Genomic DNA, 27,862 nt, shown 5'->3' with positions numbered 1-27,862 from the left:
TGTGTGTGTGTGTGTGTGTGTGTGTGTGTGTGTGTGTGTGTGTGTGTAAGGGGGAGGTGGGTAAAGAGCAGGATGACAGGAAGCAAAAAGGTAAATTAATGTGTTATTTTTTCCTGCACTTTTCTTCTACCTACTAAGGTCCATGGGACTCTGAATCTCTTTATTCCCCTTCCCAGAGATAAATAGAAAGAAGGAATTAGAATAGTAACACATCTGGTTCTATCCTGGACATCTGTTCTGATTACAAGACTAAGGCAGATTTCTAAGATTGACTTTATAAAAAAAGATACGGTCTTTTACTTAAGGGCCAGTGTACTAGCTGATTTCAGGGAGGGGGCCACAAGGAAGAGAACTAACTCAGTAAATACTGTTAAGCCTCTATTTTATGGTGTGAAGGGGCGTGCTAGCACAGCTGCTCAGACTGACGGTGATTACGTGCACTCCTCTGATTTTAGGGACTGGATACTGCAGCCATACTATGGTAGGGATGCTTCTAACAGATCCCATTTGACTTTGTCTGGGGAGAGGGGAACAGCAGAAGCTGCAGTGAATGGAGAGTGTTCTCTGTTAGCAAAGAAGGAAGACAAAGCTGAACAGAGGATTAGGTACTCTTTATTACCAGTTAACAGATATGTCCTAGCTTTTGTCAAGGTTTTAGAATTGTGCTTTTTCCCCCCTTTGAGGCTAGTGGCAGAAGATGGCTTTTCCTGATTCAGACAGCTAAATTTGACTTCAGTTCCTGTTGTGTCCTTTAAACACAATATTTGGGTTCCTTGTCTTGAAGGATGAGTGTCAGAAAGGGAACTGCTATGAATTCCATCAATATGAGGTAGTTATCAGTAGGTCTTAAAGGTTAGGGCCTGAAAATGAGTTTGGCAACCATGAACCTTTATTGATGCTCACTTATTTCTTTAAATCATCTCTTAGAATAAGATTCCGTAACTAAGCTTCTATTACTTCAACATCTGACCAGCTTTCCTCAGGATAACTGATTTAAGTGTAAAACTATTTAGACTGTAGTGGGGAATTCTAGGATTTGTTAAATGAAGTATGATTCAACTTTAATCTCTCTTTAAGGGGAAATTAGCAATGCCCAAATTATGACTTCATGTATCACTGTACAATAAGTTTATTATACTCCTTAAAGAGAAGTTTAGTAGGAAATAAGGGTGGAATTGTTGGTTTAGTACTGGATTTATATGATGCTTCTAAGTTTTAGGAATCAACAAAGTGTAGTGGTTAGAGAACCTGCCTCAGGGTCAAGAAGACAATGCCTCATGTACCGCTAAGATTAGAAATTGCAGGACAGTTCTGCATTGGTAGAGAGAGTTTCCTCATTTAAAGTTCGCTACACTTAACGAAGTCATAGACCCAGATAAAATAAAAAGATTCATTTAGTTTTAAGGGAATAAGATGTTTGTTCTTAAAATACACAGTCTTCATTGTAACTGTTACAGAGAAAGGTGGGGATTTTTTTAATGCAAATAATAGAAACCATAAGAAATTGTGGAGTATACATGAAGACAGCCTTTCTAGTTTTCAAGGGTGAATATACATGCCAGATTAATAGAAAAAGTGCTGATTTAATTTGTTTTACTCTTACAGTGAAGGTTAGTTTTTCACAGGCATAATTTAAAAAATTATAAGATAATGCAATCCTTAAGCATGTACAGCTATGTGTGGGAAAGTCATAAGGACTTCACAAGTCACCTAGCTCTTCCTACTCCCTCATTTTATAAATGAAGAAACTGATGAGGCCTAGAAAATGTGATTTACCCAAAGTCATGCAAACGATAAGTTCTAGAGCTAGGATTTGAATCCTGGCCTTCTGACTTTAAATCCCTGTTTGTTTCCACTGCATTTTTTGCTTTCCTCAGTTCAGAATTTCCTAAAAGAATAGAAATGAGACAAATATTTAGGAAAGCAGGTTACTGTTGTCACATATTAGGAATAATTACACTTACTTTGGTTAAGAAATTCATATAGCAGGAAGAACTCATTGTCTCCAGTCTATCCTCCACACAACTACCAAAATTATATTATTAAAACATAAGTTTGACAGGCCTTTGTTCAAGAAGCTCCAAAGGCGCCCTACTGCCTGTAAGATCAAATGTAAATGACTCTGTTAGGCATTTAAAGCCCCTCATAATCGCTCTGAAGCCATTTTTTACAGACAACAGTTCGTTTCACATACTCTACTGTCCAGCCAAACTGACCCATTTACTATCCATCGCACACAATATTCCATCTTCTTTCTCCAAGCCTTTGTTCAGGCTGTCCTACATGCCTGGAATTCACTCTCTCCTCTAATCCACCTCTTAGAGTCTCTAGCTTCCTTTAAAGCTCAATTTAAATTCTACTTCCTGAATGAGGCCTTTTCTGACTTTCCCCTATTACTAGCATCTTTCCCACATATGAAATCACTTTGTATTTATTTTGTATAGATTTATATGTGTATATATTGTTTTCCTTGATACAGTGTCAACTCTTTGAGGGCAAAGAACTGTTTTATTTTTCTCCTGTATCCCCAACACCTAATGCAGTACCTGACATGTAATAGTTGCTTAATTACATGCTTGTTGATTGTGACTGATTCAGGGTGGGTCTTTATTTCAAAACTTTTACATGGTGTCTCTTCTGTAAAAGCCTTTACTACCAACTTAACAAGTTACCCAAAACAATAACTTTTTATAGGTGCCAAAGTTTCACTTTAGCTTTCTAAATTTAGTTTTCTTAAAAGCATGAACTCTTTATCTATTTTTATGTTGTATTTCTAGTCTTTTGAAAGTCTCATCTTGCTAGAAAGACGCTGATTCTTTCCTAAACTTGACAGATTTTTTTTTATTAATACTGTATAATTTATTTCCAACCAGTATCTCATTGGCTCTATGATGTAAGATATGCAGGTTTCTATTTTTACAAATTTCTTTTACACTTATCTTCATTACTTTAATCCTTTAATACTAAGTATTATTTTCTTTCAGAATAGTTTACTAAGCTTTGTAGACTATACATTTCTTTCCTGTCTCTTATGCTTCAACTTGGGACATTCTCCTTTCTATATCCCTTAAATCCTGAACTTAATTTTTTTTCTAATTTAAAAAAAGGAAATTATTGCATAAGTCTTACACTCAGCCTGAAAGAAAACAATCAGTACAGAATGTCAAGAGTGTCCAGGGGATACGACCATAAATTAGTTGATTTCAGGCAGGTAAACCTTGCATAAAAGATGGAATGCCTTGTGTCAGGGAGGATTCAAATGAATTCTCTGTTGTATGGTAGAGATAAGAGTTTTGAATCAAGGGAGAGAAGCTGCTATAGGCCTTGATAGAGTGACATCTCTAAAGATTTCAGCCAGGGGGATAGTAGGGGATCTGGCATTTCATGCCTTGGATTCTTTGATCTCTGTGGTCAGCATTATCAGACTTCTTGGGCCTTTTTACCTTATCTTTCTTTTTATGCCTGCATAGTCACTTCTTTCACCTTTCACTTGTTTCTCTTAACAGAATAGAAATAAGCACTATGATGCTAAGAGCAAGAGCCTAACTTAATTTCTATGACTGCCTGCTTTTACTGAGTCTCTCTAGCTTCTGTAACCTTTTACATGCCCGATACTCCAATATCAGCTCCTTTTGGGTGACATTCTTCTATCCATACCCTCCAATTTCTGAAGCTCTTACCCTGCAAACTTCTTATATCAGAAAGTTGAAAAATTTTTTGTTAAACCTTGTTTATTTTCCATTTGTCTTAATAATCATTAGAAACCTTTGTCATTATGTTTGAACTCTAAACTTGCTTTTCTTTCAAATTTGTCATGAGTACAAAAAAATACTCAATCACTTTTCATATATGTATATATATATACTATATACACTGTATGTATACATATATATACACACTCTCATATACACATATCTCTGCTTTATTCTGCCTGTAAAACTTCAATAAATAGTTTGAAAGGAATTACCATTTTTAATTAAATTTTTAAACATTTTAGTTTATGATTTATTTATTTATTAGTATTCTTTTCTTTTTAAAGCTTGAGTTTTAAATTCTCTCCTTTCTACCTCCACCCCTACCCACTGATAAGCTAAGAAATATGATATTAATTATACATGTGAAATTATGCAAAATATATTTCCATATTAGCCATATTTTTTTAAAGCAAGAAAAATAAAGTGAGAAAATTACACTTCAGTTTGTACTCAGAGTTCATCAAGTCTCTCTCTGGAGGTGGCTAGCATTGTTTTTCATCATGAGTCCTTTGAAATTGTCTTAGGTCGTTGTATTGATCACTGTAGACAAGTCTTCCACAGTTTATCATCATTACAGCATTGCTGTTACTGTGCACAATGATCTCCTGCTTCTTCTCATTTTACTTTGCATCAGTTCATTAGTTCATATTGACACATTTTTCTGAAACTACCCCCCTTGTCACAGTAGAACTCCATCACAATTATATGCCACCACTTGTTCAGCCATTCCCAATTGATGAGTATCCCCTTGATTTCAAGTTCTTAGCTACCACAAAAAGAGCTTTTATAAATATTATTGTACATATAGTTCCTTTTCGTTTTAATTTGACATCTTGTGGGTAGAGACCTAGTAGTGGTATTGCTGAGTCAAAGGGTATGCACATTTTTATAGCCATTTGGGCCTAGTTCCAAATAATTCTCCAGAAGGATTGGACAAGTTCATTACTCTATTAACAGTTCATTAGAGTACCTGTTTTTTCCTTATCCCCTCCAGCATTTGTCATTTCTGATAAGTGTGAGGTGGTATTATGTGAATTGTTTTAATTTGCATTTCTCTAATCAATAGTGATTTAGAGCATTTTTTCATATGACTATAGATAGCTTTGACTACTTCTGAAAACTGCTGCTTTATATCACTTTGACCATTTAACAGTTGGAGAATGACTTGTATTTTTATAACTTTGACTCAGTATCTATTTGAGAAATGACGCCTTTAAAGAAACTTGCTGTAAAATTTTTTTATATTACTTCATTGTCTGTGGTACCTTTTAGCCATAGTATAGTTTCCCGCTTATCTCTTTTAATTAACTCTGTTTTTCCTTTTGCTTTTGTCTTAGATGATGATTTGTATTCCTGCTTTTTAACTTCAGCTGAAATATATTATATTCTGCTCTAGCCCTATATTTTAACTCTGTGTGTGTCTCTGTTTCAAGTGTGTCTCTTGTATGCAACATATTGTTAGATTCTGGTTTCTAATGTATTCTGCTGTTTCCATTTTAAGGGTGAACTGATCCCATGTACATTCACAGTTTTGATTTCTAACTGTATATTTCCCTCCATCACATTTTCTTCTGTTTCTTCCTCTTTATCCTGTCCCTCATCAAAAGTCTATTTTGCTTCTAACCACTGCCTCCCTTAACCTGCACTTTCCTTTTATCCCTTCCCCTCATATTTCCCTATTGGATGTTACATTTCTATATATAACTGAGTGTGTATGTGTGTGTGTATGTATGTATGCATATGTATTCCCTCTGAACCAATTCCAGTGAGTCTGAGGTTCAAGCATTGCCTGCTACCTTTCACTCTCCATTTTCCCTTCTATTGTAAAAGTGCTTCTTTGCATGCCTTTTATTTTTCACTTTTTGAAGGGCAGTTGGGGCTAAGCAACTTGCCCAAGGTCACACGGCTAGTAAGTGTGTCAGGTGTCTGAGGCCTGATTTGAACTCAGGTCCTCCTGACTCCAGGGCCAGTGCTCTATTCACTGTGCCACCTAGCTGCCCCTGCATGCCTCTTTCATGTGAGAAAAATTTCCCTACTCTACCTCTCCCTTTCCCCTTTTCCCAGTACATCCCACTTTCTTAATTCTTCTTTACTACCCTAATAATTATAAAATTCTGAGAAGTTACATGTATTATCTTTCCATATGGGAATGTAAACTTTATTGTAGTAACTTTATTGAGTCCCTTATGATTACTCTTTTAGATCTACCTTTTTATGCTACTCTTGAGTCTTGTGTTCAAATGTTAGTTTTTCTATTCAGCACTGTTCTCTTCATCAGGAATGCTTGAAAGTCCTTTATTTCATTAAATATCTATTTTTTTCCCCAGAAGGATTATACTCAGTTTTACTGGATAGGTGATTCTTGGTTGTAGTTCTATCCCTTCACTCCTTTAATGTGGAAGCCACTAAATTTTGAGTAATCCTGACTGTGGCTTCATGATATCTGAATCATTTTGGTTTTTTTTTTTCTTGCTGCTTGCAATATTTTCTCTTTGACTTTGAAGCTGTGGAATTTGGCTGTAATATTCCTGAGAGCTTGCATTTTAGGATCTCGTTCAGGAGGTGATCGGTGGATTCTTTCAATTTCTATTTTACCTTCTGGATCTAAGATGTCAAGTCAGTTTTCCCTGATAATTTCTTGAAATATGATGTCTAGGCTCTTTTTTTGATTATGGCTTTCAGGTAGTTTAATAATTCTTAAATTATCTTTCCTTGGTCTGTTTTCTAGGTCAGTTGTTTTTCCCATAAGATATTTGACATTTTCTTATATTTTTTCATTCATTTGACTTTGTTTTATTGTTTCTTTTTTTTTTTTTTAAACAATTGGGGTTAAGTAACTTCCATAGTGTATTGATCCTGGGAGAGGTGTGGTCACTTTTCTTCTCATTTGTGCTTTGGTCTTTACACAGGAAGGGCACCTGGTCCCCTGAAGCCATAAGTGCTAGTGCTATTCTTTGCTTTAGTACTGTGACTAGGGCCTCTACTCCCTTGTGACCAATCATAAGCACTCCTTTCCAGCCCAGAACTGCAACCCAGAACTCTATATGAACAGTAGAGTTGCCAACCAGCTGTACTCAGGGCCAACATAGGGTCCCCTGTAAACCCTTTCTGACCAGTTGTCTGACCTCCTTACTGTCTCTGGGCTGAGGACCCCTGAAACTGGACAGGCCACCACCCAGATGCCACAGACTTTTCATGCCAGCCTCTTAAGTTTTCTTAGCCATTCTAAAATTTATTTTGAAGCATTTTTTAAAATTGTAAATGGTATTTTATTTTTCCAATTACATGTAAAGATGATTTTCTTTTTTTCTTTTTTGTAACTAAAACGCAAATGCACAATAAGAAAAGAATAAGAAACACATTATAAACTTAATTATTGAAACAGATACAAAATAAGGAAAAAAATTCATGCACAGCAGAATGCAAGAGAGGATTCAAAATATAGAGCAATAAATTTCCATTTCTTTTTTTCTTTTTTTTTTTTTTTTGCATTTTGGAGGGCAGTTGAGGTTAAGTGACTTGCCCAAGGTCACATGGCTATTTTTTTTGTTGTTGTTAAGTGTCTGAGGCCTGATCCGAACCCATGTCCTCCTGACTCCAGGGCTGGTGCTCTATTCACTGTGCCACCTAGCTGCCCCAATAAATTTCCATTTCAAGAAAGCCTATATAATAAATACTACACATTGTGTTGAGAACTTTGCTTTCTTGTAAGTTTTTTTTTTGTTCTCTGTTGTGCACTTTTTAATTTGTTATTTTTCCCCCTCCCCTCCCCAAGGCTACAATTAAGTACAGATGTATTTATATTTAGATATTGAAATATTTCAAATACACATTTGAAAAATTTGTAGTATATGAATGTAATGGAATACTGCTATGATACAAGAAATGATGAGCAGGTGGATCTCAGAAAAACCTGGAAAGACTTAGATGAATTTGGTTTGTGCTCTGCTCCTTACACAGGAAGGGTACCTGGTCATTCATATATATATGCGTATATATATGTATGTATATATAGACATATACTTTCCCTAACAAATTCTGCTCCTGATCTTTGTTATGTATGTGTATATCTCTCATTTCCTATCTCTCCTAAGTCCTCTACTTTACTTCTACTTGCTATCTTATCCTCCTATTGCTTAACCTATCCCCCTTCCAAGGATCCCTCCCTTATCCTCCCATTCCCATTAATCTAAATACCCTTCTCTAACCCCCCTTTAACCTATTCCCTCTAGTTATCCCTCCTTTATCCCCCCTCCCATCCCCTTAGTGTTTTATTTTATTTTTTTCAATTATGTGTAAAGATAGTTTTTAACACTTATTTTTTGGAAAATTTTGAGTTCTAAATTTTTTTCTTCCCCCTCCCTAAGATGGTAAGTAATTTGATATAGGTTATATATGTTTAATCATGTAAAACATATTTCCATATTAGTCATGTAGTGAAAGAAGAAACAGGAAAAGGAAAAAAAAAACACTAAATAATTAAGTGAAAATAGTATGCTTGATCTGCACTCAGACTCCATCAGGTCTTTCTCTGGATGTGGATAGCGTTTTCCCTCATGAATCCTTTGGAATTGTCTTGGATCATTGTATTGCTGAGAAGAGCTAAGTCTTTTATAGTTGATCATCATACAATATTGCTGTTACTACATAGACTGTTCTTCTGGTTCTGCTCACTTCATTTGCATCAGTTCATCTAAGTCTTTTCAGGTTTTTCTGAGATCCACCTGCTCATCATTTCTTATAGCACAGTGGTATTCCATTACATTCATTACCACAGCTTGTTCAGCAATTCCCCCAATAAATGGGCTTCCCCTCCATTTCCAGTTCTTTGCCACCACAAAAAAAGATAGCTGCTATAACTATTTTTGTACATGTAAATCGTTTTCCTTTTTTTATATCTTAGTGGTATTCCTGAGGCAAAGAGTATGCACAGCTTGATTCCCCTTTGTGCATAATTCCAAATCCTCTCCAGAATGGTTGTATTAGTTCACAACTCTACAAACAATGCATATGTGTCCCAATTTTCCCAATCCTCTCCAACATTTGTCATTTTTTTCTTTTCTGTCATAATAGCCAATCTGATAGATGTGAGGTGCTACTTCAGAGTTGTTTTAAGTTACATTTCTCTAAACGAGTGATTTGGAGTATTTATAGGTAGCTTTGATTTCTTTATCTGAAAACTTGAGGTGTTTGGAGGGCAGTGTTGAGAAGGTTCAGGTGAGTGGCTGCCCCTAATCCCCCATCTTGGCTCCACCCCCAAGATCTTTGTTTTTATCTCCCATCTTTTAATTCTCGAAATGTTGACATCTCACTTAAACAGATACCTACCCCCCCCCAGTTCCTATTCATCAAAATATCTAATAAATTCAGTGACTTTATTTTAGAAATACAACAAGGAAATGTTACGTATATTGTAAATGAGCATTAAAATTTGTCCACTACTTTCTCCATTACACATATTGAGAAAGGGTAAATTGTGTTTGGTTTTTGATATCCAGTGGTCTTTAGCCACTGTTCCTTTAATGACTCAGAATGTCATTCTTTTATAGTACTTGGTAATAACCTTGAGCAATCAGTTTTATGGCCTGTATTTCCTCCCACTTTGTAAGTTTTACCCCTTTTGCTTCATGAGCTTTCTCTTCTGTTGTATAATTTTTGTAAGGTTCTTGTATGTATTTCTCTCAATCTACTGAGTTTACTTTAAGATTATCTCTTGAAATATCTTTCATTACTTTTTTTTTTTGCTTTTGTTCAGTCATGTCTGACTCTTCATGTCCCCATTTGGGGTTTTCTTGGTCAAGATGCTGGAGTGGTTTGTTATTTCCTTTTCCAGTTCATTTTATAGATGACGAAACTGAGGCAAAGAGGGTTAAGTGACTTGTTCATTGTCACATAACTAGTAAATGTCTAAGATCAAATTTGAACTCGGGTCTTTCTGACTCCAGGACCGGCATTCTACCTACTGGGCCACCTAGCTGCCTCTCCTCCCACCCCCCTTTTAGCGGCTTCTCTCTGTTTTATGATATTATTTGAGTTTGAGATGAGGGGAGGGAGAGGCAGAGGGGAGGAAGAGATTAAGGAAAATAACTGAATTTCAGAGTTGGAAGGCACTGCCATATCCTTATAGGCCAACTCACACCAAAAGGAATCATCCACTATAACATACCCGGTAAGTAGCCTCTAATAAGAAGGAATGCACTGCTTTCCAAGGCAATTTGATCAACTCTAATTGTTAAGAAGTTATTTCTGACATCTAACCTAAATATGACTTTTTATACCATTTGAATCCTTTTCCCATATGAGGATTATCTTGTACAAAACTATTGCCAAAGAGAAATTCTGGCCCTATGTTGTTTTTAATTTCTGGGATTGTGTTCTAAACATAACTACATGAAAAAAATCTTCCTATTTTCTAATTCTCCTAGAAATGCAAGTTAAGGTCTAAAGGATATCACCTTATATCCTCTGGATTGTAGACATAACAAAAAACGATGAAATTTACTAGTGGGGAGATACAAGCACTCTAACACATTGCTGGTAGAACTGTAGGTTGCTATGAACATTTTGTAGAGTCATATAGGAATATGAAATGAGTCACAAAACCTATCATATCTTTTAATTCATCATTTCTACAACTGAAAGGGAATAATTTGTATTTTTTTTAGAAGAGGGATGGGTTGTATTTAAAGATTGCTTCCTTGGCCTTGGTGGTGACCAGAGATTATAGTTAGAGTATTTTGAATAGATAGGGTATTACTATGTTTAAGAGAAAAGAAATAGATATCTATGTCAGCGCTGTCCTCATAATTCTATACCAGACCTTTTCTTTACCTTACCATTCCTCATTTCCTCCTATTGAAATTCCATTTCCTCCTGATGAAACCAATGAAGGAACCAAACCTCAATAATGGCAGCTATGCATGAAGAAATATGGAGGAAAAGAAGAATGAAGTTATAATAGTGATATAAAAAGGCAAAGGTACTTGTCTTCAGTGTCTTAACTGAATCAACATATCACCCAAAGGAGAATTGTGAGGGGCCTAAAATATACCCATTACTCCCAAAGTGTTTAGATTGAGTAGGATCTGCATTCATAACTGGCTTTTCACTTTGACATAAAAATGGCATTATATAGGCTGTTTGTTCTTATCAGTGGGCTAAACCGGAGTGTTTTGCCTCTCTACTTAGGATGAGAATCATCACCTGTTTGTTTATCCCTTTGCACAGAAAGATGATGCTTTCCCTTTAAGACCATCCTTTTTATGCAGTAGATGGAACACATTTCAGCATTGAGTTTCTGTGGACTGTTAAAATCTGCATAGCAACATTTAAATAAATTTTTAAAAGCTTCTCTTTTTGGACTTTTCTATTCAAAGCACAGTACAATGGTCCCTTGTTGCTTCAATCTCTTCAATCCCCTTCATTAAATTGGAACCCTGGAAAGGAGTGGAGAGGAGGCTGATATTAGAATGGCCCCCAAGAACCCTTATCAAGAAACCTGGTAATCAAGTTTTAGCAGAAACTAATTCTTCAGGCCTGGCTTACTTAGTCTTTTTTCTACACTCTGACAGTGATTGGGTGGGTGGTTGGGGAGGAGGGAGTCTTGAGTGTAATGGTGGCTATTTTCTCTAGTGTGTCTCATTTGTATTAGGACTAGGGGACAGAGAATCATGAAGAAAATCTGCTGCTTTCCGCAGTTACTGCTCTTTAAGGCTTTAGTAGATTCCTGATTGATAAATGTGACTGAAACATGGGGTCCTGGGGATTGGAGGGCAAGGTCAAGTTGGTATTCCCTTACCATCTGGTTCATAATAACCATTCATGTACAACTAACCCCAATGTCTGTCTGGTCCTTGATACTAGTGTGTATGCTGCCTTCTTACAGTTTGAGTAATACACTGACACAGGCACAGACACACATATATACTCACATTCTATATGTGTGGTACATCATATATGTGTGCATGTATATGTAAAATAATAACTAGCATTTATATAGCATTTACTCTGTGCCAAACATTGCATGAAATACTTTACAATTATTATCTCATTTGTAAGCTGCAAAGTGGGAGAGACTGGATTTGAATTGGGTGTCTTTCTCTAGGTCCTACGCTGCACCACCTAGCTGCCCCTAAATGTATGTATGCATGCATATATGTATGCATGCATGCATGTATGTGTGTATGTTATGTGTATATACATGTATGTGTATATATGCACACACATTCATATTATATTGTTATATATAAATTTTATTCAATAGTATTATATAAAATGTAGTGGAATACACACATTCACCTTTACTATAAAATTTTTAAAATGTATTTTATTTTTATATAATCATCACTTCTGAATGTTCCCCACTTCCTCCTCTGCCTAGTGACCCAGACTTGGTAGCAAAGAACTTAAAAAGATTTTTTTTTAAAAAGCTGCTCAGCAAAACTAACTAGGGAGACAAGTGAGCTTGACTGTGTGTGCTCTGTTTCATACCTGTAGTCTCTTACCTGTGCAAAGAGGGGAGAGAGGGCCTAATTCTTTGCTGAGGTCAAAGAACCTGATGAGCTTGAGGGTGAATAACATCTGAATGTGAAACTGCAGGTTTCCTTTTCTGCCTCATGCTGAACTATTAAAAAAAAAAGTGATTGATGCTTTTGTTTTATATCACCAGTCATTTCCCTTCCCCCAATCCTAAACACTCTTCCTTAATAACAAAGGAGTGTCAAGCAGAGCCAGCTAACATGGTGACTACTGTCTTGACAGTGTTCTCCACTCTATAGTGCTCTACTTTCTTACTGTAATGAAAAAGGTGCTTCCATGAAAAAAGTGCTTCCTCATCTCTTCTTCCTGGCCAACGTCGCACATTAAAATTATTCATTTATTGTTTACATCATCATAGCCATTACTTATATTTGAATTCTGCTTAATTCACTTTGAATCATTTCATATAAATATTCCCATTTATCCAAAGTCTTAATATCTGACATTAATATACTACAGTTTGTTAACCCTTCCCCATTTTGGTTTTTTTTTTCTTTTTAGAGGGCAATTGGGATTAAGTGACTTGCCCAAGGTCACACAGCTAGTTTTTGTGTTTGTTACGTGTCTGAGATCAGATTTGAACTCAGGTGCTCCTGACTCCAGGGCTGGGTGCTCTATTCACTGCACCATCTAGCCACCCCAACCCTTCTCCATTTTGCTTGTAGTTTATATCTGTCACAAATAGAGTGCTGTTTTTAATATTTTGGTATAAAGGAAAACTTTTTTTTTGTCTTTGGATTATATATACTGTTAGTAGCATTTCTGGGTTGTAGGTTATTTAGTGTCATTTCTCACATATATTGTTCCAGTCTAAATTAATTTCCAAAATGGTTGGACCAGTTCACCTTATGCTTGAGTCTTCATAAATTACAAAAAAAGAAAAGAAAGAGAATTCTAACCTGTATTTATCTTTAAACACTGGAAGAAAAAAAAATATTGAGTATTCATTGTTGTAGATAGGGTTTTCTGTACATTGCTTACATAGTATTTTTTAAATTGTTGTGATGTTACTTGAAATAATTTTTTGGTGGGCTAGTAGGGATATGGGGTTAAGAGGTAAAGTCTCCAAGTATAAACTTTTCAGTTAGTCATTAAGCATTTATTAAGCACCTGCTGTGTGCCAGGCATTGTACTAAGTGCTGATGATACCCAGAAAGGCAAAAGATAGTACCTGCCCTCAAGGAGCTCCCAATCTAATGCAGGAGGATTGAAAAAAGACCATTGGATTTGGTCATTAAGATATCGTTGGTAACTAGAGAAAATAGTTTTGGTGCAATAATGATGTTGGAAGCTGATTTTAAGGAGTTAAGAAATGAGTTAGTGGAGGACTTATTGTGGATAGCTTTCTCAAGGAGTTTAGCCACAACAGACAGGACAGGTATGGGATGATAGAGAGTATGGATAGATGATGTGAGGATGATTGAAAGAAGAGGAAAAAGTGTGGTACTTGGAAAGTTTCCCCTTGCAATAGAACAAAATTCTCCTAAAAGAGAGAACATTCAAATCAATGACTAAATTTTATTCATTTTTTAGTGATAAAAAGGAAGCATGATTTTGGTATAGAGACAGTTTGCCTCAGAGTCAAGAAGACTTTAGCCTCTGCCACATATTGGCATTTAACTTTCAACAAGCCAGGCAGCTCTCAAATACTGCAAGTAGTAGAACAGTTGCCAGTTGGCATCAGTAGAATTTACTCTCTGAGAATTTCCTGTACACCAATGGAATCACAGGACCTAGTCCCCTTCCCCCCAAAATTGATTTCTGCCTGTTTTCTTAAGGCAAAATCATAGCCTAAGAAATAATTTAGAACCCAAAATAATCTTCTAAACATTGACTACCTGTTGTTATTGAAGTTTAACTTGAAGACTTTTGGTTATAAAGGAACTTGTTCTTAACTAAGGCAGATGACTTGGTCAGCTCCTTATGTCAACTGATAGCTACTTTTCTACAGTTTCCATCTATTGCCCCAAGTTCCATCCTCTGGGACCAAACAGAGCAAACCTAATGCTTTTGCCCTGCATAATAGCCCTTAAAATACTCATGGTCAACCTACTTTTCCCCTCATGTCTTTTTTTCATATTTTGTTGTTGTTCAGTGGTTTTCAGTCATGTCCAACTCTTCCCAACACCATTTGGGGTTTTCTTGGCAGAGACACTAGAATGGTTTGCCATTTCCTTCTCCAGCCTATTTTACAAATGAGGAAACTGAGGCAAACAGGGTCACACAGGCCCAGGGTAACATAGCTAGTAGGTGTCTGAGGTCACATTTGAACTCAGGAGTCTAAGTTGTCCTGACTCTAGGCCTGGCACTCAATCCACTTGTGCCAGCTAGCTGCCCCATTTTTGTTGCTAATCACGCCCAGTTTCTTCCATGAATCCTTATCATCCTGGTTGCCCTCCTTTGGATGTATTGCAACATGCCAGTATCCTTTCTGAAAAGTAACACTTAGAACTAACTGCACCACAGTAATATAGATAAGGTCTGACTTTGGCAGAGTTAAGCAAGACTACATTTCTTTGTTCTTCATGCTCTGCTTCTATTATGTTTGAAAATTCATACTTTGCACACAGGAGGAACCCTGAGTTCTTCAAAGTTTTTATCTCTTATTTTATAGGAATATTGTGAGTTTGATTGTCTGGTTTCAAAGCCCACACCAGATCTGAAATAATCAATTAGACATGGGGCTACTTATAGGCAGTAGAAAATAATACTGGCCAGCTCCAACAATTACTATCTGGGGCCATTTATTGTGGAGTGTATGTATTTCGGTAGGCCCCGAGAGGAACATTATATTGTAATAATTTATGCTTGTAATGATAACCTCAACACCATCAAAGAATGCTACATTTGGAGTCAGAGGAAGGTTGGGTTCAAGTACCGCCACCAACTTGCTTGCTGTGTGACTCTGGGCAAATCACTCAACTTCTCTGAGATTTTTCCCATCTATAAAATGAAATAAAACTAATACTCAGTTATGGTAAAGCTTAAATTAAGTAATGCACAGTATTCTGCAGAACTTAAAGTGGTATATAAATGTTTGCTTGCATGCTAGGATGACATTAGCTTTTTCAGCTATTATGTTAGAATACTGACTCATATTGAAGCATACTACTTCACATAACCAGTTGTTTAGCCATGACTATTCCATTCCAGATCTTTGCACTTAGTTTTTTTTAACTAAAGTATTAGACAAGTTTCTTTATCCCATTTAATTTGGTGGGAACATTGCTACTTGGGATATATAAATGTGGAATAAAAAAGGTTTAGGAATAATGCATTATCAGAAGAAAATAGATCAAAATCATCACAGAACCTCCACAGGTTTGAGGAAGACTTTTTAAGATACCACCTAGTCCAACTTGGACCTGAGCAGCAATCCTTTTTACAGCATATCTAACAAATGATTATCTAGATTGCTTGAATACCTCCCAAGAAGGAAAAACTTCTAACTCTCTCCCCAGGGAACCCTGTCCCACTTACAACTTACTCTAATTGTTGATAGATTTTTCCTTGAATCAAGCCTAAGTCTGCCTGTCTGCAATTTATATGCATCTAGTCAATAAGATATCTTTTTTTTGTCTTTTATTAATTTGTTTACTTTTAGTTTACAAGATTCATTACCACAATTCCTTGAGTTTCAAATTTTCTCTCCCCCCTCTCCCCCGATGGTGGCATACAATCAAGTATAGTATTTGCAAATACTTTAACTTAACATTAGGCATTAGTCAGGTTATAAAGAAAGATTGTAACAGATGGAATGAAGAATGGGAAAGAGGAAACAAAATAAAACAAGAAAACGAAAAAGGACAGGTAGTTTGCTTCAATATGGGTTCAATCTCAGTTCTTTATCTGGATGTAAACATCTCTCTCCATCATGAGTCTTTTGGGTTTGACTTGTCTCTGGATTGCTGAGAAGAGTCCAGTTTATCAAAGTTGGTCGTCACACATATGTTGTGTCTGTAATTGTGTACAAATTCCTCCTGGCTCTACTCTTCTCACTCAGCATCAGTTCGTATAAGCCTCTCCAGGTAAATATAAAGTCCATCTGCTCCTTGTTTCTTATTGTACAATAGTATTCCATAACATGCATATACCACAACTTGTTCAGCCATTCCCCAATTGATGGGCACCCCCTTAATTTCCAATTCTTTGCTACCACAAAAAGAGCTGCTACGAATATTTTTGTACATATGGGTCTTTTTCCCACTTCTGTGATCTCTTTGGGATACAACCCTAGAAGTGATATTGCTGGGTCAAAATGTATGAAATTATTTATAGTCCTTTGGGCATAATTTCACATTGCTTTCCAGAATGGTTGGATAAGTTCACAACTCCACCAGCAATGCATTAGTGTTCCAATTTGTCCACATCCTCTCCAGCATTTGTCATTTTCCTGTTTTGTCATCTTAGCCAATCTGACTGGTGAGATGTGGTACCTCAGAGTTGTTTTGATTTGCATTTCTCTAATCAGTAGTGATTTAGAGCATTTCTTCATGTGCTTATAGATATCTTTAATTTCTTTCCCTGAAAACTGCCTGTTCATATTAAGATGCCTTTTTTAAAAAATGCATGAAGTGAGGGGCACCTAGGTGTCACAGTGAATCAAGCACTGGCCCTGAAGTCAGGAGGAACTGAGTTCAAATGTGACCTCAGACAGTCGACACAGTTACTAGCTGTGTGACCTTGGGCAAGTTACTTAACCCCAATTGCCTTGCCTTCCCCCTTCAAAAAAAAAACCATAAAGAGAAGGAAGGTCAGAAAGAAGCACAAGTATCATCACCAGAAGAAATCTAGCATTAAAACACTGTTCCTTTGTTTCAGGAAAAAGTTTGAGGTTATTAAAAAGCACTTCAAACTTTCTCAAATGTAATGCAGATTCATTTCTTTTTAAAATATGTTTTTATTGATATCTTCTGTTTCTTACATCATCATAATTATCCCTTGTATCCCCCCTCTTCCTCCCAGAGAGCCATTCCATATAAAAAGTATTCTTTTTTTAAAGAGAAAAAAAAATCAGCACAACTGATTGATACATTAAAAAATAGTTAGAAGATGTGCAATGTGTGATACCAATGGATTTCCTGCCTTTGTGAAGGGGTGGGTTGGGACATCCTTTCATATCTCTTCATTTGAGTCATGCTTGATCTTTATAATATTACTATATTCACTTTTGATTTCTTAATGTGTGTTTCTATTTACATTGTTGTAATTATTTGTGAATATTGTTTTCTTGACTCTGTTCTCACTTCACTTTGCATCAGTTCATGTATTTCTTTACATTCTTCTCTGTATCATCATATACATAATTTCTTACAGTCTAGTACTATACCATAATATTTGTGTGCCGCATTTTGTTTAGCCATTCCCCAATAAATGATCATATGCTTTGTTTTATTTTTGCTATTATAAAAAGTACTGCCATAAATATTTTGGTGTACATGGGGACTTCTTATTGATGGCTTTCTTAGCGTATAAACCTAGTAATGGAGCCTCTGATTCAAAGAATATGGACATTTTAATAATTTTATTTGCATAATTAAAATTGTTTTCCAAAATGGTTGTACCGTTTTTATAGTTCCACCACCAGTGTATTAGTGTGCTTATAATTTTACAATCTGTCTAGTACTAAGTATGAACATTTTTTTTGTAATCTTTGCCAATTTGCAGGGTGTGAGGTGAAACCTCAGTTGTTTTGATTTACATGTCATTTCTATTATTATTGATTTAGAATATTCATGTAGTTTTGAATACTTTGCAGTTCTTTTGATAACTGTTTATTCATGTTCTTTGACCACTTATATTTTGGATAATGGCTATTATTCATATATTTGCATGTGTATATATAAATATATGTATATATTTATTCATTGTTTATATATCGTAGGTACCAAATCCTTGTCAGAAAAAAAATTTGATGCAAAGACTTTTTCCCACATTCATACATTTCCCTTCTTATCCTAGGTGTGTTTATTTTGTCAGTGCAGAAGTTTTTCAGTTACATGTATCAAAGTATCTATTTTATATTTTGTATTTGCTTCTATTAGAAATATATCTCCCACCTAAAGCTGTGAGAGGTAAATGATCTGCTTCTCTTCTAATTTTTTTATAGTATAATCTTTAATAATAATGTTCACATATCCATTGAGAATGTATTGTAGGATATGATGTAAGATATTGGTCTAAACCTAATTTTTGCCAGTCTGCTTTCCTGTTTTGCCCAGCAGTTTTTAATTTTTAATAAAAAAAAAGAATTTTTCCTACATAATTTATGTTTTCTACTTAATCAAACACTGGGTTATTGTGTTATATTATTTCTGATTCTCCTTTGTCTAGTCTGTTCCATTGGTATGTCTCCATTTTGTAACTAGTACCAGGTAGTTTTGTTCACTGCTGCTTTATAATATAGTTTGAGGTCTGAAAGTACTATTCCCTCTTCATCCCTATTTCTTTTCATTGTTTACCTTGATAGTACAGATCTTTTGTTATTACAAATTAATTTTGTTATTATTTTATCAAGTTTTATGACATATTCCTTTAATAATTTGATTAATATACCAGTAGAAGTATAAATTAACTGTTAGTAGTATTGTCATTTTGATTATTTTGGCACTGTCTAGCCCACCAGCACTAAATTTAAGTTGTTCTTTGCTTTTTTTTTAGAGGGGGAAGGCTGGGCAATTGGAGTTAAATGACTTGCCCAAGGTCACATGGCTAGTAAGTGTTAAGTCTGAGGCCAGATTTGAACTCAGTTCCTCCTGACTCCAGGATGGGCACTCTATTCACTGTGCCACCTAGCCATCCCAATCTTCTTTTCGGAGCACTTTGTTAATTGAATTTTTACAAGTCTTTTTTGTGCTTTGGTAGTTCAATCCCCAGATATTTTATCCATTTTGTAGTTATATGGAATAATATTTCCCTTTCTATTTTTGTTTCTTGTGTTGTGTTATTATACGAATGCTGTTGATTTTTTTTTCTTCTTTTTTGGAGGGCAATTGGGGTTAAGTAACTTGCCCAAGGTTACATGGCTAGTTTTGTGTGTGTGTGTGTGTGTGTGTGTGTGTGTGTGTGTGTGTTAAGTGTCTGAGGCCGGAACTGAACTCGGGTCCTCCTGACTCCCAGGTGCTTTACTCACTGCGCCACCTAGCTGCCCAAATGCTGTTGATTTTTGAGGGCTTATTTTGCAGCCTGCAATTTTGTTGAAGCTATTAATTGTTTCAATTAGTATCTTTGCTGATTCCCCAGGATTTTCCAATCATATAATTTTCCATAATGTCATCAACAAATAGAAAAAGTTTTATTAATTTCTTTCTCTTGTCTTATTGCCATTGCTAGCATATCTAGAACAGTATCAAATAATACAGGGGCGAGTGGGCATTCTTGCTTCTCTCCCATGTTTATTGGAGAGTATCTAGTGTATCCCCATTGCATATAATGCTTGCTTTTGGTTTTAGATATATGCTTTTTCTGATATTTTTTAAAAAGTCTCTCTATGCCTATACTTTGTAAGATTTTAGCATAAATATTTCTTTCTACTATTACCTTTTTGGCCTAGCTTATTGCTGATCTACAGGATCTTTCCAAGATATATCTACTGATGGGCCAGCTTTATCAGCTGTCCATTCAACTGTATATTATACTGAGTTAAATTAAATTTCATCTTAATAGATTTGGTCCAGTGTTACCTGTTGAAATCTTCTTGGTTTCTGAATCTGACACATGTTATTTTTCCTTCCTAGTTTTGTGTCATTTCCAACTTTAAAAGACCTTTCTATATTAAACCTAATAGTCATAAAGTAAACCTACAAAATGGGGAGTAAATCTTTATCTAAAACCTTTAGTATGTAACAAACCAAATAAATGAACAAAAGTTTTTGTTGTCTCCAGGTCTTTCTGAAGTTTTGCTGCCTCTGACCTATCTTCCTTCCTTCCTTCCTTCTTTCCTTCCTTCATCATAGTAGTCATCAATTTTATATCAATAATATTTTTATTGACCATGCTTTGCATAACTTTACTTTTAAAAATCTTATTTTATTAAAATCTTTTTTTTATATTACTTTCATTTCTGGATATAGTTTCCCCCTACCCAGTGAATGATCACACATATCAAAAAATAGGGAAAAAAAAATGAACAGATCCGAAAAACTAACCAACACATCATCTCTATCAGATAGTCTATGCAATATTACAAACCCATAGTCCTGCAAAGCAGGGAAGGGAGATACCATTTTCTTAACATTTTCTTGGGGCCAAACTTCGTCATAATTACAGTATTCAGTTTAATATTTTTTGCTCTTTCTATTTACATTGTTGCCATGCTATATATTGTTTTCCTTGTTATGTTTACTTCACTCTCTATTAGTTTATATCAATCTTTACAAAATTATAGAATTTGAGTGATTTCAGTGACCAAGTCCAACTCATATATGAAAAAAATTTCCACTGTAATGTAACTAACAAATAGTTATCCAGCCTCTACTTTAAGGTATAAGAGGAGGATGGAACACCTCGTAAGGTAATCCTTTTGGATAGCTCCAGTTGTTAGGCAGTTTTTCCTCAGATTAAGTTTAAATTTGTTTCTCTGCAGGTTACACCCATTGTTTTTGTTTTTGCCATTTGGAGCCAAATAGGATAAATTTAACTTTTTCTCCATATGACAACCCTTCAAATACTTGAAGACACAAATATTATGTTGCCTCTTAGTCTTCTCTTTTCCAGGCTAAACATGCCTATTTCCTTCAACTGATCCTTGTGTTGCATAGACTCAAGGCTTTTATGTCCTTTTATTGTTAGTATATATTATTAGTTTTATAACAAGGCTTCACTTCTTTTTTTGGGTAGGGAGGGTGTGAGGCAGTTAAGCGACTTACTAGAGTCTTACAGCTAGTAAGTGTCAAGTGTCCAAGGCCAGATTTGAACTTGGGCCATCCTGATTCCAGGGACTGTGCTCTATCCACTAGCTTCACTTAATAGATCCTAGTCATCAATCCTTTAGTTGATGTATTTGCTACAAATATTTTTTCTCAATTTCTTTTTTTTCCATCTGGAAATTTCATGATCTTGGTTGTCTTCCTAGACAATTTCCAGCTTATTTTAAACTTTGGGACTGAACAAAATACCCCAGGTGAAGTCTGATAAGGGCAGAGTTCAGTAGGACTATCATTTCTTTATTCCTGGAAGGTATGATTCTTTTAATGTAACCCAGGTTTACATTAGACCTTTTTGACTGCAGAATTACACTGCTGACTCATAAAACCCCTAGATATTTTACAGCACAATTGTTATTTAATCATGCCTCTCTCATTGTACAAAATTAATTGTTTATACCCCAGTTACTCCAATTGAATATCATCTTATTAGATATTGCCCAATGTTTTACCCTGCTGATTAGATCCTGACTTTTTGTTTGGTAGTGGCAGGGATGGGAGAAAGAAAAAATTAATATTAATTTAAAAATTAGATTAAATTTAAAATATTATGTTCTAGAATTTTCCTCAGGGTTTGAAGCCATGCTCACTGGCCTATATATGCAGACTCTACTCTTTCCATTTTTAAATAAGGATATTTGCCTGTCTTCAGTTCTGTCACGATATTGCTTTCCAATCTTTTCTCTTAAAAAACGAAAAGTTTTACTGATGCATTATAAAGATACACACTCACACACCATAATCACTTTATAGTATTCCCCCATCCACAAAGTTCTCCCTTGCAAAACAAAACAAAACAAAAAACATTTAGGTTAAACCAATGTAATATATAAATTGGGGGTAATAAAAACATCTACCTTGCAGAATTGTTATAATTAAACAAAGCAACATATGTAAAAAGTCTTGCTAATGATAAATCAGTATATAAATGCCAATTAATATTTTTTTCATCATTATCTAACCAGGACTGGCTCTTAATCTTTTACATTTGTGTTAATTCCCTTTACTTTTGGATGGTGGACTTTTATCAGACATTTGATGCTGTTCAAATTTATTGCCATTGATTTTGGGGATTTAAAAGTTTCCACAAAAGACACAATCATTCAGCAAATATTTATTAAGTATCTACAGTGCCCCAAGCACTGTGGTAAATATATGGAGATACAAAAATAATTAAATTAAAATAAATTAAATTAACCCCTGCTTATAAACAATAGTCTCCCCTATTAAAATCTAATGTTAGTGACAATAAATATATAACCATATATATGTATATGTGTATACATATATGTGTATATATAAAGAATAAACATGTAGAGAATACAAGGTAGTTAACTATATTAGTTAACTAATACAAGATAGTTTGGGAGGAAGGGCGCTAGCAATTGGGAAAATTAGGAAAGGCTTCGTGTAGCAAATAATGCTTGACACACATCTTGAAGAAAGAAGGGAGTTCTGTGAGGCAAAGGGGAGGAAGAGTGCACTGGGAGCATGGGAGATGGCCCAGGGAAAGGCGCAGAGAAAGGATATGGAGTATCATGTGTAAGGAGCAGAGAAAAGGACAGTTTGGTTGAATCCACAGATTGTGAGAAGGGAATAAGGCTGATATAAAAGTTTGGGGCATGCTGTGAAAGACTTTAAAAAGCTAAGAAGAGGAAATTAGATTTTTGTCTTATAGGTAGTAGGTAGCCACAGGAGTTTTTGCATAGATGAGTGATATGGGCAGACCTTTGATGCAGCTCTTTGTGGTCACTGCTTTCTTGTTTAATTTTTCAGTTACTATCCCTTTAATATTATGTTCTAGACAATTTACAGTATAACAGCAACATTGTAAAAATGAACAATGAAAGTCTTTAGAACTTTCATCAGTGCTATGGCCAACCATGATTCCAGAGGACTTAGGCTAAATAAGGCAGTCCATAACCTGACAGAGGACTAAATATGCAGAATGAGACATATTTTTGGACATGGCCTTTGTGGGAATTTTATTTTCATTGACTGAATATTTGTTACAAGAGACAATTTATGTATTGTTTGGCATCAGGGTGTAGGATACATGGGAGTGACAAAATGGCCAGTGAGTGATGAAAGCAATAGATTTTTACTTACACATTTTAAGTAATTTGAAAGAAACGTTACATTTTAACCAGAGACGTGGCTAGGCATGAGAAATGGGACAAACCCAAAGGAGACAAAGATAAATCTAGATGAATGTCGTCACAGATAAAGAAAGCTAGATTTCAACAAGAGCAAGATACATATGTGATTCAGCAAAGGGAAGAGAGACCATAGCAAGAAGAGGGTAGTTATCTAACAAATGGTAGCTTTTGATCTGGTGGCCAAATTATGCCAAGTTCTTGATGTTCCTTGTATATTATTATTATCATTATTGTTGTTGTTATTGAGGTGTCAGATCTTCAGGAGGTGAGTTTGACTGGCTTTTTGCCTTTCATGTCTCAGATAAGGAAATGCCAATTAGCAGGGTTGCATTGGATAAGTAAATTTCTGTCATACAAGGTTCTTGGTATAGAAGGTTCTAGAAAAGTGAGATACAGATAGGAGAAGGCCTCTGTAGAAAACCTGTTGCAAGAAAGGCTAGGACCAAAAAGTCAATGTGTGTTTTTTTAAAGATGCAGTAAAGATTCCCTTGCTCCTCCCCTAGCTTCTCCCAGGTAAAAAAAACTTTTTGATTTGATGTAATCAAGATGGCCTTTTGTGATCCATGCTTTTTATTTGGTTATGAGTTTATAAATTTCTCTCCACTCCCAACACAGCTGATTAAGTGACTTTCTGTCTTCTAGTATTTTTTTATGATACAACCTGTGACAGGAGGGGAGTAGGCTAGATAATATCTGAAGTTTCAGCTCCAAATCTATGATTATTTAGGTTGCTTATCCACTTAGAGCTTATTGTGGTGTATGTTGTAAGATGCTGGTCTAAACCAACCAAGATGCTGTTCAGTTTCCTCTGTGGCTGTTATTGAATAGTGTTCTTTTCCTGGTAGTTTATGTTCTTTGGTTTATTGAATACCAATCTAATATAGGATCTTTACATCTGACTTGTGACTGAAACCTCTTGTGTTTTCTTTCATATTAGAATGTGAGTTCCTTGAGACTTATTTTTCTATGTATATTCTCAACTCTTAGCATAGTGTTTTGTAAATGGTAATTGTTCAATATTTTTAAAAATTTATTTATTGTAATAAGATTTCCTCCCTAGCTTTAGCTCACAGTGAGCCTTAGTACTTTTTTTTTTGAAGGAGGGAAGGCAAGGCAATTGGGGTTAAGTGACTTGCCCAAGGTCACATATCTAGTTAAGTGTCAAGTGTCTGAGGCTGGATTTGAACTCAGGTTCTACTGACTCCAGAGCCAGTCCTCTATTCACTGCACCATCTACCTGCCCCCTTAGTACTTCTAACATTAATATTATGTCACACTTTTGTATTAAGGCCCTACTTACCTGTCTTATTTCTGTCTTTTCTTCATAGCTTTAAACAGTTTAAGTTTATTAAGGAATTGCTGGTCTACCCAGCTTAGTCTCTTTTGAGAGATCCCCATTTTCCACCTTGACTGAGTAAGTTTAAATTCTCTTGTCATTTGGGGAGGAATTGACTTCATAATGTGGAAGCAATTGACCCTTGAAGAGATTATCAAATATGAACTATTAAATTATCACATATGAACTCCTCCACTTGGGAAGTAGGCACTTACATTCTAAAGGGAAGGCAGTAATTTATATTTTCCAGTTTAGAATTATAAAGTTGATTGTTGCAGATGGGCATCAGCTTTTTATGAATCTTTTCCTTTTGCTCCTTATCATTCAGGCTGAGTGCATAGTTCATTAATTTAGCTGTTACCTATCAGCCTTCGTAGTGTTGACTTTATCATCTTGCTGTAAGGCAAATGACGCTATAACCACAAAGAATTTTTTTAAAAAATTCCTTCCTACTCCAAAAGGATTCTGTAATTATAAATCAGAGTCCTGTTATAGCTTCCTCCAAAAAGTAGTGACAAAAAAGATCAAGTAAATCATTCCAAAACAGTGTTATCTTGTCAATATATGTAGTTTCCTTCTGGTGTTTCAGGCATTCTTTTCTCAAAGGATCTTTGAAATGTATGTATACCTCTAGGTCTCAGTTAGTGAAAATAATGAATCCCCTGAAGTGGTTGCATTATTTGAATTTGCTCTGTATATTTCCTGTATATTGGGCTGGAACTAGTTAGCACATCTTACATAATTGTAACTCAGAATAGTGCAAATTAGAAGTTAAAAAAATTTTATCTAGCATGTGAAGGCTGGGGAGGGGTTGATTACTCCCATGTATTGGGAGAAACTATATTGAGAATGCATCTCTCTAAATTGAGTGCATTTATTATTATTATTGTATATTATTAGTATTTCTGGGTTAGTACATTATAGTTGTATGACCTCAAGCAGCGCTTAATGATTATCCTTATTCTAGACTTCTCCAAAGGAATGTAATGTAAATCATCAATTAGATATGTCTACTAGTCACTCTTAGTCTACTTATTGATAAAAAGTTTCAATGTCATTCTTTTAGAGAGAACCTAAGATAGACTTATGAGTTCATGTCATTCCTTTCTTTTTGCTGCAAGGTATTCTTTCTTCCTGTTTTCCATCCCTATAGAAATGGACATCTAAGAGCTTTTCTCTCTGAACAGTAGGTCATTGGATCCCTCTGTGTTTCAAGCCTATATATTGATATTAGAATAGAGAGAATAGAGGTTATTTTGAAACCCATTAGTTTTTGGGTAACCTCCATTATCTGCCCTCTGAAATATACATTTAAGCTCTATTTTTTAAAATAATTTTTTTATTAATTTGTTTGTTTACTTTTAGTTTACGAGATTCAATTCCACAATTCCTCAAGTTTCACATTTTGTCCCCCTCCTTCCCCTCCCCACCATTGTGGCATACAGTCAAGTATAGGATCTGTAAATACTTTCACATTATACACTAGTTGGGTTATAAAGACGGATTGTATCAGATGGAATGAAAAATGGTAAAGAGGACATAAAACCAAACAAGAGAAGGAAAAATATCAGGTAGTTTGCTTCAATCTGGATATAAACTCAGTTCTTTCTAGTTCTTTCTCTGGATGTACACATTTCTCTCCATCAGGAGTCTTTTGGGATTGACTTATATCACTGCTTTGCTGAGAAGAGTCTAGTCTATCAAAGTTGGTCGTCACACATACGTTGTGTCTGTAATTGTGTACAAATTTCTCCTGGCTCTACTCTTCTCACTCAGCATCGGTTCGTATAAGCCTCTCCAGGTAAATATGAAGTCCATCTGCTCCTTATTTCTTATAGCACAATAGTATTCTATAACATGCATATACCACAACTTGTTCAGCCATTCCCCAATTGATGGGCACCCCCTTAATTTCCAGTTCTTTTCCATAAGCTCTATTTTTAAGAGGCAAAGGAGTACTAATAGTATTTTCCCTTTCTTTTATAGTACCTGGCGACCTGTCCTTACAGGAACGTCAGGAACTGGAGAACATTCGTCGTCGAAAGCAGGAACTGTTGGCTGACATTCAGGTGAGTAGAATAAGGCAAATGTTTTACTACTGTGATAGGTATGAAGAGATGTATCCTACTAAAGTGGTGTTTAATGGTTTCATTTGTATATCATCCCGTCCTAGACCACCATTTGATTTGTTCTCTTATTTGTATGCTTCTTAGCTCTAGTGTGATTCACAGATACATTTGGATAGTCAGTCAATAAACATTAAGCACCTACAGTGTGCCTACTATGTGCTTTACTACTAAGCACTTACTAAGGTAATTTATTATCATTTTAAAAATTGCAATCTCATACCCTTTGATCCAGTAATACTGCTACTAGGTCTGTATCCCAAAGAGATCATAAAAAAGAGAAAGGGACCCACATGTACAAAAATATTTATAGCAGCTCTTTTTGTGGTGGCCAAGAATTGGAAACTGAGGGGATGCCCATCTATTGTGAACAAGTTGTGGTATATTAATGTAACGAAATGCTATTGTTCCATAAGAAATGATGAGCAGGTGGATTTCAGAAAAACCTGGAAAGACTTGTATGAACTGATGCTAAATAAAGTGAGCAGAAGCAGGAGAACATTGTACAATGACCAGCTTTGATAGACTTAGCTGTTCCGAGCATTGCAATGATCTAAGACAATTCCAAAAGACTCATGATGGAAAATCCATATCCAGAGAAAGAACTGTGGAGTCTAAATGCAGATCAAAGCATACTATTTTCTCTTTTTTTTTGTTTTTTTCTTTTTCATGGTTTTTCCCTTTTGTTCTGATTCTTCTTTCACAACATGACTAATTTGGACATATGTTTAATATGATTGTATGTGTATAGCCTATATCAGATCACATGCAGTCTTGGGGAAGGGGAAAATTTAGAACTTAAAATCTTATAAAAGTGAATATTGAAAACTAAAAATAGATCAATTTAAAAAATAAAAAATTGCGGTCTCTTTTTCAGTTGGTTAATTAGCTCAGGTTCATAAGATATGAATTGGGTTTGGTTTTTTTTGAGGGCTGAAGGCAAGGCAGTTGGGGTTAAGTGACTTGCCCAAGGTCACATAGCTAGTAAATGTGTCAAATGTCAGAGGCCAGATTTGAACTTAGG

General features: G+C 35.4%; 1 protein-coding gene across 3 annotated transcripts in view; it reads left to right on the top strand.

The window, feature by feature from the left end:
- CYTH1 (cytohesin 1) overlaps positions 1–27,862 on the top strand; it is a 170,365-nt gene that overhangs the window by 94,321 nt on the left and 48,182 nt on the right. For all 3 annotated transcript variants that reach the window (XM_069076044.1, XM_069076043.1, XM_069076045.1), the window contains exon 2: positions 26,699–26,781. In XM_069076044.1, coding sequence (XP_068932145.1) covers positions 26,699–26,781 — 83 coding nt within the window. The remainder of the gene's footprint in view (positions 1–26,698; positions 26,782–27,862) is intronic.

This window comes from Petaurus breviceps, unplaced genomic scaffold, assembly GCF_028583685.1.
Source record: "Petaurus breviceps papuanus isolate PSGF00001 unplaced genomic scaffold, PetGlider_PUasm1.0 90925, whole genome shotgun sequence".
NCBI lineage: Eukaryota > Metazoa > Chordata > Mammalia > Diprotodontia > Petauridae > Petaurus > Petaurus breviceps.
This window is presented reverse-complemented; position numbering and strand designations above follow the sequence as displayed.